Source organism: Oryzias melastigma, linkage group LG3 (assembly GCF_002922805.2).
Source record: "Oryzias melastigma strain HK-1 linkage group LG3, ASM292280v2, whole genome shotgun sequence".
Classification (NCBI taxonomy): domain Eukaryota; kingdom Metazoa; phylum Chordata; class Actinopteri; order Beloniformes; family Adrianichthyidae; genus Oryzias; species Oryzias melastigma.
In genome coordinates, this window is record NC_050514.1 from 23,557,378 (window position 1) to 23,571,388 (window position 14,011).

The window sequence follows — 14,011 nt, forward strand, 5'->3', positions numbered from 1 at the left end:
AACAAACATGAAAAAGACAGATATCTGGTGAGTGACTGACAACAAATTCTTCCTTCTTAAACTTTTTTTCTTTTTTTTATTAACTTATTCTAATTTATAAAAAATGTATCTACAACGTAAAAGTTCTGACAAGCAGCTTTTGTTCATCTTTATCTGTTTATTTTAGTTATTCTCAATTATGTTGTCCTCTTTTATTTCACATTCTTTAACCTTTACAACTCTTTAAACTTTTAGTGATTTAATCAGGACTGTTTTTTTTTGTTCCCCAAGCAGCTGAAGTGCATTTTCAGTTCAGAAATATGAACATTTTAAAAAATATGTGAAATTTTCTTAAAAGGTTCTTAGACAAACACTCATATTTGTGCACTTTAAACATACTAAGGAATAAGGCAAATATTACCAATTTATTCTAAAAAGTGGTCTGGTATATACTTTGTGTGATGATGATAATTGTCTCTCCGAGACTCTGGAAAAGCAGATTGCACACCATCTGGAGCTTGAACACTTGCGCCACCCCAATCAAAGCCAAGGGGATGATTGCTATCAGCATGGCCATGCCTTTATTAGATTAGCCATGCATTGTTTACATAGTTGTGGCTTTATCCATGCAAGGCCCGAACAAATGGTTCTCTTTGAGAAATCAGCGAGAAGGTAGAGTGATCTACTCAGCTGCAGTTTTCCCTTACGGCTGCACAAACATAGGAAAGAAACAGTTTCTTCTTCAGCACTTTCCTTTGTCCGACTGCCTATGACAGCTATGCCGGGGAATTCTGCCTCTGCTCAACCAAATAATAGCGAGGGACACATGTGAAGCAAATGAAAAAAGACACATGTGGCCTTTTCCACTGACTGAGCAAATATGCAACAGTGAGGAGGTGACACGTGAAAAAAGAAACCCCTGAGACACTTTTGTTGCAGCGTTGAATCACTACTGTAAGTTCAGCATTTCCACTGTTTGTTTAAGGTGGGAGTCTGACAGAAGGACCCAGCAGAATTGAGTGACACACTTTTATTATAGGTCACAAAAACTTGCTGTACAAGGGACTAGTGTTGTAGTGAGACTGGAGATGAAGGAAAACAAGACCATCCTGTGTGAAACTGTGAGGATTGTGCACTTTGGTTTGGTTTTTGTCAGCTATGCTGTGGTTTTGGTCAGTTATGTTTTGAATTTTTCATTTTTTTTTCAGTCACACCAGTTTCACATGTATCCTGGTTGTTTTCATTTCAGTTAATTGCCATCAGAGTATTTAAGTGTTTAGTTTTCAGGTCATCTGTTGTGTCACATTAAGCTTCTTTATTAAATGCTGAAGTTTCGTCCAGCGAATCAAGTCTCATATAATTTGAGCCCAACAGCAGCAGTTCCTAAAAGAAAAGATTTCAGCTATCAATAGAGTTCAAGCCCCATTAGTTGTCACACATATAGGAGTGTGAATTTTGTTCTCCGCATTTCACCCATCAGCTGGGGGAGTGGTGAGCTGCAGACACGATTGCACTCTGGAACCATTTGGTGTTTTAACTTCCCAATCCCTCCTCTTTTTGTGCTGAGTGTCAAACAAGGAGGCGCTGAGTCCAATTTTTGGTATGACTCAGCTGGGATTTGAACTCATGACCTTCAAGTCTCAGTCCAGACACTCTACCACAAGGTCGCTGAGCTGGTCAATAAATCCAAAACGAGTGCTTATTGTATTTTACATCATTTTAGTGTGCAATATCTTGCTTTTTTGTTTTTAATATTTGATTATGTTTTTATGTAAAGCACTTTGAGTGACACAATTTGGAAAATCGCTGTACAAAAAAAAGTGTGTAAGTATTTGAGCTTAGTGGTTGGGTTATCTTAGCTTTGATAAGCCATGCCTGTAGGACCTCAAAGAGGCTATAAAGGCATTTAAATATATTATAAATGCATAAAAAGTAATGAAAACATTTCAAGAAAAACTTCTAAAAATGACAAACTAATTTGAAGATTAGTCTGTTTTCCCCAGTTGTTTTTTTTTTATTAAAAATTTACAATTGTTGCAAAGTTTGATTTTTTTATATGCATTTCTTGTTCAATTCCAGTATTTCTGAAGCTACAAAAATGTTGTTTAAGTTACTTCATGGTGAGAGTAACTCTGTTCTGCAATGAATGAAAAAAAATCAAGCCATTTTGCCACCATTGTAGCACATATTAGCATCACGGCAAGGAACGAAAACACGATCAGAGGAGGGAAACATTCTGCCAAAGTCTGCCTCCTTCTTGCCAGTACATGGAGAGAAGGGAACGGCTGTGGCAGAGCCAACTTTCCATTCCAGCTGGAGAACTGGGGAGAGGCATTGTTTCTGTCAGTGCCGGCTGTCAGCCTTTGTAGTTGCTGATCTTTATCAGCACCTCAATTTTTCAAAATAGCATTTGGCTGACTTGCCAGACTTTAGTTGCTTTACAGTGGATTCTTGCTGTTTTCTACCGATCTTTTGATCTGGAGCAAATGTTAACCTACTACTATCTCCTCAACAAAAACCTACTATTGTGACTTTAAATAAATGTGAAATGTTTTAATCATAATCAAAATTTTTAATTCTGTTTATTAAGCTAAGCTTCTCTTTCCAAGCAGCATCATTTATAGTAACTCCTTTGATTGCCACATGAAAAGAAGCATCAATATTCCAGTCAGGCAGCTGATGGTCAAACCACTGGTTTACAAAGACTCCCTGTTTCTCTGTTAGCGCATCCTCACCACTCTACTCAGATATCAGCCCTTCTATGACCGGATCCAGGGAAAGTTCACCTTTCAAAAGTCTTAACTCTAGCTCCCTCTGCTGGTCATTTCTACACATGTGTTCCTGTAAAATATTCGGAAGAGCAACTTTACTTAACAGTAAATACATTTTCACCTGATAAATATTCAAACATTTGCTTTACTTGTCAATTACTATTAGAAGTATCATTTTTTTTCATTTTGATAGACATTTTTATCTTTTATATTTCAGTTAAATGATAAATTATGCTAAAACACGTCCCTTTTCTTTGCTTTCTCAAAGGTCTAACTGGCTGAAGCCGTGCTGTGGACGGCGAGTGGCTCTGTGGCAGGTCTGTCTGCTCAGCGCCGGCTTCAACTGTGTTCTGGTGGCCTGCGTCATCCTGGTGGTGCTTTTCCTCTCTTTGGAGCTCCTTATAGACACCAAACTTTTACAATGCAAGTGTTTTTTTTTTATCTTCTTCTCATGGGGGAAATATCTTTTTAAGCTGTGACAAGAAGTGTTTTTATATTTATTATAAAACGTCCTATCAAAATGGTCTCAAACTGATGACTGGAATTTTCTCTGTCGGGTGACATTTGTGCTCGTGCTGCACAACCCTGGACATGAATTGCAGATGTTTTCTGTCAAAATAGAAGTTTGTGCAACAATTGTGTAACAGCAGCACAGAAACACACTGACTCAAGCATTTTCTGAGCATCCGTGTTTTATGTACTAAAAATACTACCGTGCCTCAAAAGCTAGCTGTTAGCTGGAGACTCAACATTGTGAGAGCATCCATTACAATCACATCCAATCTGTAATAAACAGGTGCTGCATAAATTACAGAAATTCAAGGAGTCTTCTGATTGTTGGACTTCTAGGCTTTCTGTAAAGAGTGAACCCCCTTTAACCCCTCTTTTAAGATAATTTTTAATGTCTAAATGACATTATGGCAAAATATAAGTCAAAAAAAAAATTAAATCGTGAAAGAAATGTTTTTTTTTAATTGTGTGCTTGCTCTGTCATAATTTCAAATAAGATAGAAGCAAAAACAGAAAAAAAACTGTTTTAAAGTCCAACTTCAATCATATTTTGATCTATTGCAAAATATTCTTAGTTGTTTTTTAATTATAGTTATGTTGTTTAAGCCTCAAATTTAAAAAAAATGTGTTCATGGATCTATTTAGCATGTGAATGGAGCAGAGTGGAGAATTTGTGGCCCTCCCCTCCCTCTGTCACAAATATGCTCTTTTTCAAATTATTATTATTTTGTCTGCTGATTCCTCACAATTTGAATGAAGAAATACTCATAAATAGTTTCAAATTTAATGTTCATTTTATATCCTCCATCAAAATTACATAAGAACATTTTAAACATTCCAAAAAGACATATTTTATTGGCAATATCTATTTTACTTATCCACTGATTTCTGAATTTTTCTAAAAGAGAAGTTTTAAATGTTTTTTCAACCAAAGTTAAATTTTTTTGAATTTTTCCATAAATAAGTCCCAAAATATATACAAATCTGATGTTTAATTAAAAAATAAATTACTCTAAACATATCATTAAGTTTAATTTCCTTTTTACAAAAAGTTATTTTTATTAACGCTTTCATACATTAAAGTTTTCTTGAATTTTTCTCCACAGTTTCTAATGCTTTCCAATTTGCCAGCATTATCCACTGGATCAGCCTTATCATCCTGTCACTCTTCTTTTCAGAGGTGAGCCTTAAATTTTAACATTTTTGCCATATTCATCATGACTATCAACATTTTTATGTGTTTATTTTTATTTAAACTATTCTTAATTCATAAAATTCAAAATAGAAGAAGATTTGATTTGACCCACAGTCTACCACTTTAGTGCAAAGCAACTAACCCGTTGGCCTGGGCTTTAATTTCCTTCACTAAACATTCATTAGCAGTGAGCAGCAATAATTAAAGCCCAGCCTAATGAGCAGTTGGGGATGAGGTTACAGCGATGTGATCCGTCCGTGTTCCTCACCCACTCGCCTCACAGAGGAAACATCTCCACAGAGAGCTCTGACAGTCTCCGGACATCTTTGCTCTTTCTCAGATCTTTAGATCTTGATATAATTCTTGATATAATTCAGGATTAATTCAACCGACTTTGCTGCTTTGTCACATCATCAATAGATCCCTGCACAGCGCTGACCCAGCAACAGCAGATCATGCAGCCTCACGTCCTCACACTGTCTCTGTTAGTTTTACAGATGAAGATGAATGATTGGCTTCCAACCAGCTCAAGTTTTCCTTTATTTTGATATAGTTTTATCTTTGTTTTCTGGTTTCTAAAATGTTTTTTGGCACCTTCACAATAAACACATCGGATTTGAGTGGTTTCTACTAGTTTTTACACATTTTAATTAATATTTGGTGATCTAATTAACATTTAACCTGTTAGAAAATATTTTTAAGAGTCTATTTTTGGATTTTTACCCAAGGCAAAACATTCTAACATTATTAGCAAACTTTTAGTAGTCGCATTCTCTCTTTCTAAGGTTATTGAATGTTAGGATAATTTGATGATTTATGCACATGTTTTTAATAAATAGTTTTGTTTTTTTTTTTATCTCTCTGTCTCCTTTAGACAGTCTTCAGAATCGTTGTGCTCGGGATCTGGGACTACATAGAGAATAAAGTTGAGGTTAGTGTTGGTAATGCAACAAAAGTTTATGAAAATAGTCTTTTTTTGTTTTTTAATTTCATTTAATAACAATATATAACATCAACATAGAAAATGAAATTATAACAGTTAATAAATGAAAAGGAGCTGAAAGAAGAAAACTTATATTATCTGTTCTCATCGCTAAATCAACAAAAGTACGTCAAACAAAGAAAAAAAAGATCTTTACCTAAATATTAAGCTCAGTTTATTTATATAAACATAACTACATACACATTTACATAAGCAGTTATCTTCACAAACCCTCATTTAATCACACTCAAGGTTCAGTGGAATTAACTACTTAAAGTTTCACGAACACATTTCTCTACATATTACTGTATCTTTAATATTAGATTAAAATCACACTTTAATAATAGTTTTAAAGGCACCAATTGTGTTTGTATTTTTAGTTTATTTGTCCAGTTTATTCCATATGTTAGGACCACACGCTGAGAAGTATCGTTTTGATTAAGAAGACCATAGAGTGCAACCATTGTAGAGTGGGAAATAAAGCTTTTGTTAATTTCCACTTTTCACTAGTTCTGCACGTCGTCGGACTTAAAAATATGTCCTTCACAGACTTCAAATATAAGAGACCGAATGTAAGAAATGAATACAGGAAATCCCATTGTATGATTTTATAAAATGTATTTCTATATCAGTGAAGAATATAATTATATAGCTCCTACAAACAAGCAAGAATTCTGTCTATTAGAATGAGCCAATCTTTAATATCATTGTCAAGTACTGAGATCAACTTTGGTAATTCTGTCTCCAGCAGTGGAAGGAATGTATCCTGTGGTGCTGTCTAATGATGAACATTAGAAATCACTCCATCAACTAACATTTTATCTAAAGCCAGAGTTTTGGTTTTTATAGGATCTCATGAAAGGTTCTTTTTTTTGTGATTCAGATTCATTGTGTGCTCTTGTGTTCACGACACCCTCAGGTGTTTGACGGTGCTGTCATTGTGCTGTCTCTGGCCCCAATGGTGGCCTCTACAGTGGCCAATGGGCCCAGCAGCCCGTGGGACGCCATCAGCCTTATCATCACTTTACGCATCTGGAGAGTCAAGAGAATCATCGACGGTGAGGAGGAAAAAAAAACGTTCTCTCTTAAGCTTCTTCATGACTGTATAAATGATAAACGTTTCGCTGCTATGGTTAGTATTTCTATTTCTCTAGTTTTTATTTGTTATTTTTTAATAAGCACAATGTTTAGTGAATTCAAGGAATCCATGGTGAAAACAGGCATGTGCTGGGGCTTCACCTCCACCATTCGTCTGATCCTGGAAATTTGATTAAGCGAGCAGATTTTAAAAGTTTTGAGTTTTTATTTCCAGTGACATGGTGAACACTGAAGACTGTTTATATTTCCCTTTAAATCTGCTTTATTTATCGCTGTCATGTTTTGTCTTTAAGATTAAAAAAACATACATATATTTTCTTGGTTACGACTAATAATTTCAGTAAACATCCAGTCATACTTTCCCTTTGAGCTTTCTGTTAAGTAGTTGAGTTCCTTTATGACAGCACAAAGCTTTATAAATTCTAAAAAATGTCTTAACACATATGAGACCTTACTGTCTCTGCAGTCAAAGGGAGAAGCTGACATCATACTCTGCCGAATCACTGTTTGCTGTAGTCTCCTCACTTTTTTTCGATGTGTTTATTGCTTTCTCTCTGTTTTAGCGTATGTACTGCAGGTGAAAGTGGAGATGGAATTGGAGATCCAGCAGTGTGAGAAGACCAAGGCTGTTAGAGAGGAGCAGCTGGAACGCCTCACTCAGATCTGTCAGGAGCAGGCTGTGAGTCCCCGAGCACCCACAGGATTTAGTATTCCAGCCAGCTCGGGTCATGTGTGAGATTGATGTATAGATTATGTAGTCAACATTATGGAATTAACCATATTCTTTCTATAATTACTCTACGTTGAAAAAAAATTACCATAAGAGTGTTAATGTAACATGATCATGTTTGATGTAAAGTTTATGTTTTGTAATCATCCAAACTCAGCTGACTATTTTAGTCTTTACATCCATTTGATTGATAACAATCTGTATTTTGACCTTTCTGTCACATACAGATTAATCAAAATATTTCAAATTTCCCTCATATAACATCTAAAGGGCAAAAAGTCTCTAAAAGATATTTTTAAGGGCACTTTGTTCGTTCAAATAATCACCATTTTATGTTATGCTGTACCTGAGCCCACTATATTTTCCACTAAATACTGATTATTTATATTTTTTCCTAATTATGTTTAAATGATTTGATCAGATTACATATTTTTAAAACTGCTATAATAGATGCTTAATTGTTTATTTTGTGTCTTTACATTTGAGGCTGTAATTCATTTCTTTACCAGAGGAGGGCAGCAAAACCTCAAAAACAAGTCTTGTCTCTTTGCAAAATCAGTTTACCTGAAGAATGCTTTCACTTTTTTCTGTCATTTCTTCTCTTGTCATTCTCATTCATTCTTATGTCTCTGATTGGCCTCCTCCTCTCCGGTCACATTCCCCTTTTTCAATGTCTTCTATCACCTTTTTAAATGATTGTTTTTGATTTTATCATTCACGCCCCTGACCCCCTCCCTGTTTCTCTTTCTGGTTTCTTTGTGAATATGCATGCTCACCAACCATCTTCAGTTTGAGATCAGACAGCTGAGAGCACATCTGGCCCAGCAAGACCTGGACCTGGCTGCAGAGCGGGAAGCCGCCATGCAGATCCACCACGTATGGGGCAAACAAGGCCAGAGCTTTCACGTCGTGGAAGGTTTGACACCGGGGGAGTCTGACGACGAGGGTGGTCAGAGGAATCCCAGGGAGCCTCATGTCGGTGCAGGTAGGATATTAGTGAGAGACTGGAATCAGAGTGATTTCATTGATGCAAACTCTTCTGGAGAAAGCAGCTTGCATGCAGTCATGTGGAAGGTAAAAGTCACAGACAGGGTGACGTCGGGTGAGCGGGATGCCACAGCAGTGTACAGTTAATCTGGAGCAGTAGCCCTGCGGCATCTTTGGGGCCGGGCTCTTAGCCCCTCAACGCTCACACTCAACACCCCTCTGACCGCAGGCGCTCTGGGGATCAATGTGGGGGCAAAAAAGCTTTTAGGATATGATGAATCCTGGAGAAAACATGCATGTTCTCTGACACCACATCAGGCTGCGCGGGCTTCTGTCAAACCCTCAAACCCCGACCATCTGTCTCACTGACCCGCTCGCGGTGGGTCCGGCCCAGCTTACCCCGGCCACTCAGCCTATTTCAGGTACAGAGTGCTCTGTGCATTGGGCCATGTTTAGAAAAAAACGGGCTCCTGTCAACATCTGTTCTCCACCTGCAAACCACAATAGGGCACCATGAGGCTCCACGGTGGCCGCAAAAATACCCCAAGGGCATGGTGGGAAATCTGTCTCACCAAAACAAGTGAGGCTTTTTACAGGAACATTGTCACTGGGTTGAGCATTAGACCACAGGGTGTGGGACAAGTTGAATTCATTGGTACTCCTCAATATTTCAGTTGTTGGGGCCTGCAGGGTGCCATCAAACTATCAGGCGAAAGAGGTGCTCTGTAGAAACACGACTTCCTGAGACAGCCTGATGACAATTAAACGTCCAACTCAGGTTTACATCACCTATGGCAAATTTCTGTTTAGCATAAACAGTAGGGAGGGGTAATATTGGGAGTTTGGGTATTGATCCGATACCAAGTAATTACAGAGTTAGTATCGCCTATATCAATACTGATACTTTTTTGTTGAAATGTTTAATTGTAGAATAATTTTGGAAATACAGTTTTTTTGTTAATTAATAAAACACAGGACAACAATAATAATAAAACTATAATAATAATAAAATAGAAACTACTGAAAAATAAAAAAGCAAAAATGTATCAAAAATGTAAGTATAATAGCACCGCAAAAAAAGCAGTAATAAAAAAAGTGAAAAAAGTGGACAAAAGCAACACTGTAATAACTATAAAAACATAAACAACACAACAAAAAAATCCTGCTATTGGCACAAAAATGTGGTTCTTCAAAGGGTAACAAACCCCAAATCACCTTTTTTTGGCTGTTGAGCTCTATAAATGGGGCATTAAAAGTGCTGGTGTTGGTCATTGCCAACATTTTTGACAAATTAAAATAAACTTGTTCAAGTCTTGAAAACATAGTCTAAACAGTCTGTATGCTGTCCCCTACAGGTTTAATTGATGTATTACATTTGAATTTTGTGACTGGTCAAACCTTTTAAGTCCCACGTCATAATCAGCAGCTCCAGTGATGATAACAGTCCTGTTCCCAAGCCCCACCCCTCTGGATTTTGAAATTTTGGCTGTGGGTGGAGCCAGCCTCCAACTTCCCTGTTTGGTTACCCTTTAATGTCTCTGCTCTCCGATGAAGCAGGAAGAGGAGGGGTAAGGTGTGTGAGCAGCAGCATACACAGAAAGTGTTGCTAGATTGGGAAGTTTCTCACATAAATTGGGTAGGTATTTACTCAAATTGGGCTGTTTTTTGCCCAATCTGGCAACACTGCAGACAGATAGATGCTGTATAGGTTCTGTAAGTAAATTCAAGCTCTTGTCTGCACGTAGTGAAGACAAACTGCTGTGAAAGTATCGATCTCATCATGCTAGTTTTGACACTTTACCTTTCAATACTCAGATTATTACGCCCACCCCACTAAACTAAACGGCATTGACTGAACTTAATAAATGAATCCAGGAACATGGTTACAATTCATTAACATACTGTAGACGTTACTTTATTGTTGCAGTTTCGTTTTTTTTGTTTTGGTTTGAGCTATTTTCCATTTTCGTGCTATTGTTAGAAATAAATGTAGAATTTAGAGTTGAACTGAAAGGACCTTCGCGTGTCACCTCTCCTCCTCCACGGTGAGGTGACAGCTCGGTAAGTTTGGTGACACAGATAGAGGAGGGAGCCTCTTCTACATGCTGGACACCCCCCACCACCACCTTACATCTCATGTGTTATTAATTGTGGAGTGATTGTCTCAGCCTTGTTTTAGTGAGTGCAATGCTTCCTCTCCAGGGGTGGCTCAGGGATTAATATTTTAGTCTGAAAAATAAATGAAATTACCCATCAGAGTCTGCTGCCTCGTCCCACGAGAGAGGGCCAAGCACTCAGGGTACTCTGGGCTCGCAATCAGCCAGCGGACAGTGAGCTTAAGACCAATCAAGCGAGCAGAAGAGCACGGCAGATCGCAGTCGCCCTCCGAGCACACGGAGTCCGGAGCCATAACAAAGAGCTCCCGGTCCCTCTCACCCGTACCCACCCCACCCCACCCCACCCCGTTTATTTCTGGTGCAATAAGGTGCAGCTAATGTGCCAGTGTATGATCACTTGCCTTTAAAGCAATTATGGCCTGGGGCCCAAGTCATTTCTGTCGATATTTTCTTGTAAATACATGAGATGTGTTTGATTGGAACAAGTTTGTGCTGTGATTCTTGAAAATGAGCTAAAGTTAATGCAGAAATGTAGTTATCCTGTGAGACAAGCTAAAACAAAATGATATTAAAAGCATGAATTCCTTTGCATTCTGATTTTGTTTTCAAAAATCTTTCAAATAATTAAGTCAATATCTCTAACTTAGATCCAGTGGTGCGCGACGACATGAACAACTACATCAGTCAATACTACAGTGAGGCAAGCAGTGGTAAGTTTCTTTTATAAATTCCTTTTCATTGAAAACATGCAGAAGTCCCATTTTTTCATTGTGGAAGACTCTTCTTTGTATTTATTACATAAAACATACACGGTTCATGCAGCAAGTCATTTTTCCAAAAATATATCTTAGAATTACCTAAAATTATACGTTATTCAGCCCAATAATAAATATTTTTTACTTGCTTGTTCTAAAGGATGTGTAGTTTTTGAGTTTTTAATGTAACTAATTGCAGCTTATTTCTATTTTAGTGTCAAAAGACTAGTGTCATAAGTAAAATGACTCATTTTAGAACAAAATGAGAATATGACCTTATTGAAAGGTGGCTAATCTTAAAAAAAGTCTCATACATTTTAAACTAGCACATATATTTATAACATAAATCTAAGTTTAATGACAATGAACACCAGTCAAACTCATTAACATTTATTGAACTTATTCCATCTATGGAATATGGAACCTTATTGGAACCAGCAGGTACTTCCTATTTGGAACACGAGGGGTTATGTCCAGTGATTTCTACAGTCGATGGACAAGACCCTTCAAGATACTGCTCAACTATGTAGCTACAAGGGGTCCCATGTCTGCATCTCCCTGTGCTAGTCCCCAACTTGGATGAAATACAGGGTTGTATGGAAGGACATCCGCCATATGACTGTTTGCCAAACCAACCAAATGTGGCGACCCCTGGGGGGATCTGCCGAAAGGTGAACAAACAAATGGATCATAATAATAATAATAATTTCCTCATTTCTAAATCTTATCTCTTAATTAAAAAATATTGACTGTGCTGATTTGAGAAAATCTTGGAAAAGTGTAGAGTAAAAATAAGTTAAAACAGTTAAAAAAAAAATGAAAAAATTTAAATGTCTAAAAACGAGGTTTTAAATCTTTGCTGCTGTCAAATGAATGGGTTTTTGCTGTGCATCAGAAAATGTACTTAAAAATATTTGGTAACACTTTAAAATAAAGTCAACAAAGGCCATATAAATAAACTGGTTAAAAGCTTAATAAATGTATTAAATATCCTTGACAACATTATATTTTGCAGCACCTCATCTAACCAAATGTTCATACAATTTTGCCAATAAGGACCTTTAAATTTGTATTTTTTTGTTTCATTTCATTTTTATGGTGTTGATTGATTGAAAAGGCAAGTATTTTTCCATAATTGTGGTACATTTATATTTTTGTCTCCAGATGCGGGAGTGTCTGGTTTGGGGGCCCGGGTCATCACCACTGCTGCGATCGACATCCACCTCCCCACCAACCCCATCCAGTCGAATGCGATTCTTGCCGTGGAGCGGGCGGGCGGTGTTGTGAACGAGTCCTCCATCAGCATATCCCGCTCCAGCGGCAGCCTGACAGCCCGCCCTCTCAGCTTGATCAACCAGACTCCGGGCTCGTCGACGACGGACTGCAGCACCGCTCAGGACCTCAGTCTGAGCTACACCTCCCATCGCTGCTGCCCTCCCTCCTTCTCAGGCTCGGACCCCTGCAGGGACCCCACGGCGGTGGTGCAGGAGCTACTTTCCTCTCTTTCGGAGGACTCCTGCCTTGCTCAGAAGGGCCTGGCAGTAAACCCCGTCAACCTTAAGCTTCCCAGTCCTACTGGTTCCGAAAATGCCAGCCCTGAGCTGGACAACAGAATTAACATCTTCAACCGCAGGAACCAAGGGTGTGTTCTCCTGCAGACCAAGCCACTTATCCACCTGCAGGGCAGCACCACTGAGCCGTCCCTGGAGGAGAAGTACCGGCTGCTGGGCCCGGCGGACTCACCTCTGGGACACACGCCTGACACATAAGTTGCACATAAAGCCACATTTACACAGAAGCTTTTATTCTTTTATATAAATTCGGTTCCGTTTGGCATTTATCTGTGCTGCAGAAGGACTGCAGCAGATTTGAAAATAGGGATTTTTTTGTGTGTGTAACTTCAGTATTAGCCAGTTTAGGGCAAGCTTTGAGCCGTAGCTTCCAGCTAACACTAAAGTACCTTCATTGACTGTGTTCAGAGGTAAGTAGTCGGAGTGAAAATTCTTCTTACGCGGTCTAACTACCACAATGGTGTTTCAAATCAGAAATCCCTGACATAGCACAAAAACTGGGATGTGTCGGTGGACGCAGCCTTCATCAGGAATCCTTTGAACTTTGAGGAGGTCAGCAATGCACTGAACTTATCAAAACCAGCAAAAGGGCCGATTAAGCCTAAACGGAACAAAAACACAGATGCTGAACACCTTTCAGGCAGGTAAGGGGGTGTTTTCTAATGTATTTTCTTTCTTTTCATTTGTATTTCAACGTTCAACTGACTTATGCTGTTCTTTGTTCAAACAGCCACAGGGTATAAGGCAGGACTCAAAACAGCCAATTTTTTAAAAAACTTTTGCCTTCCTGTCACCCATTATAAAAACAACCTGCTGAATGGCATTTTGTGTTTTGGAATAACAGTATTAGTGTTTTGTTTGGATGAAATGAGAAGGGAACTGAGTGGACTCCTCACACGAGTGCTTGTAGCATGAACCTTTAAAGAAACGTGCCATAAACAGGTGAGCAAATTCTTTGCACTTTAATGTTTACAGACTATTTTGTAAACTTGATATGGAGAGAGTTGTTGCCAAATGCAGGAGTTATTTGAATAAAAACAGCAAAAATAAAACTTGGTATTTCCCTAAATGCTCCTAGACTGATGATTTCTGTCTTTGAGATTCAGGTTTGCATTGTCTCTTCATCTGCATGCACTTCTGATAACTTTGAATTATTTAAGGTCATTAACAGCAAATCTGTCACAACAACCACTAATTGGTGAAGCCACTGTCAGTCGGAGATTTGTTTCCTCAATTACCCTCTCATTAATTCAGAGTGTACCATTTTGCTGCTTGTCAAATGTTTATCAAAAATGTTAAATAGTTAATACTTGTCA

The 14,011-nt window shown here is 38.1% G+C and overlaps 1 protein-coding gene and 1 long non-coding RNA gene across 6 annotated transcripts in view; one reads left to right on the forward strand and one right to left on the reverse strand.

Moving 5' to 3' along the window:
- LOC112160849 (transmembrane protein 266) overlaps positions 1 to 13,764 on the forward strand; it is a 37,794-nt gene extending 24,030 nt beyond the window's left edge. For 3 of the 4 annotated variants that reach the window (XM_024295696.2, XM_024295693.2, XM_036210989.1), the window contains 8 exons: positions 3,019 to 3,173; positions 4,367 to 4,440; positions 5,330 to 5,386; positions 6,357 to 6,495; positions 7,099 to 7,214; positions 8,055 to 8,250; positions 11,017 to 11,079; positions 12,289 to 13,764. In XM_024295696.2, the coding sequence (XP_024151464.1) occupies positions 3,019 to 3,173; positions 4,367 to 4,440; positions 5,330 to 5,386; positions 6,357 to 6,495; positions 7,099 to 7,214; positions 8,055 to 8,250; positions 11,017 to 11,079; positions 12,289 to 12,893 (1,405 nt within the window). In that variant the 3' untranslated portion in view covers positions 12,894 to 13,764. The remainder of the gene's footprint in view (positions 1 to 3,018; positions 3,174 to 4,366; positions 4,441 to 5,329; positions 5,387 to 6,356; positions 6,496 to 7,098; positions 7,215 to 8,054; positions 8,251 to 11,016; positions 11,080 to 12,288) is intronic. The other variant, XR_002921746.2, reaches the window with a different exon arrangement.
- The window catches only part of LOC112160851, a 30,332-nt gene that overhangs the window by 11,562 nt on the left and 4,759 nt on the right, over positions 1 to 14,011 (reverse strand). The gene's annotated exons all lie outside the window — the stretch shown is intronic.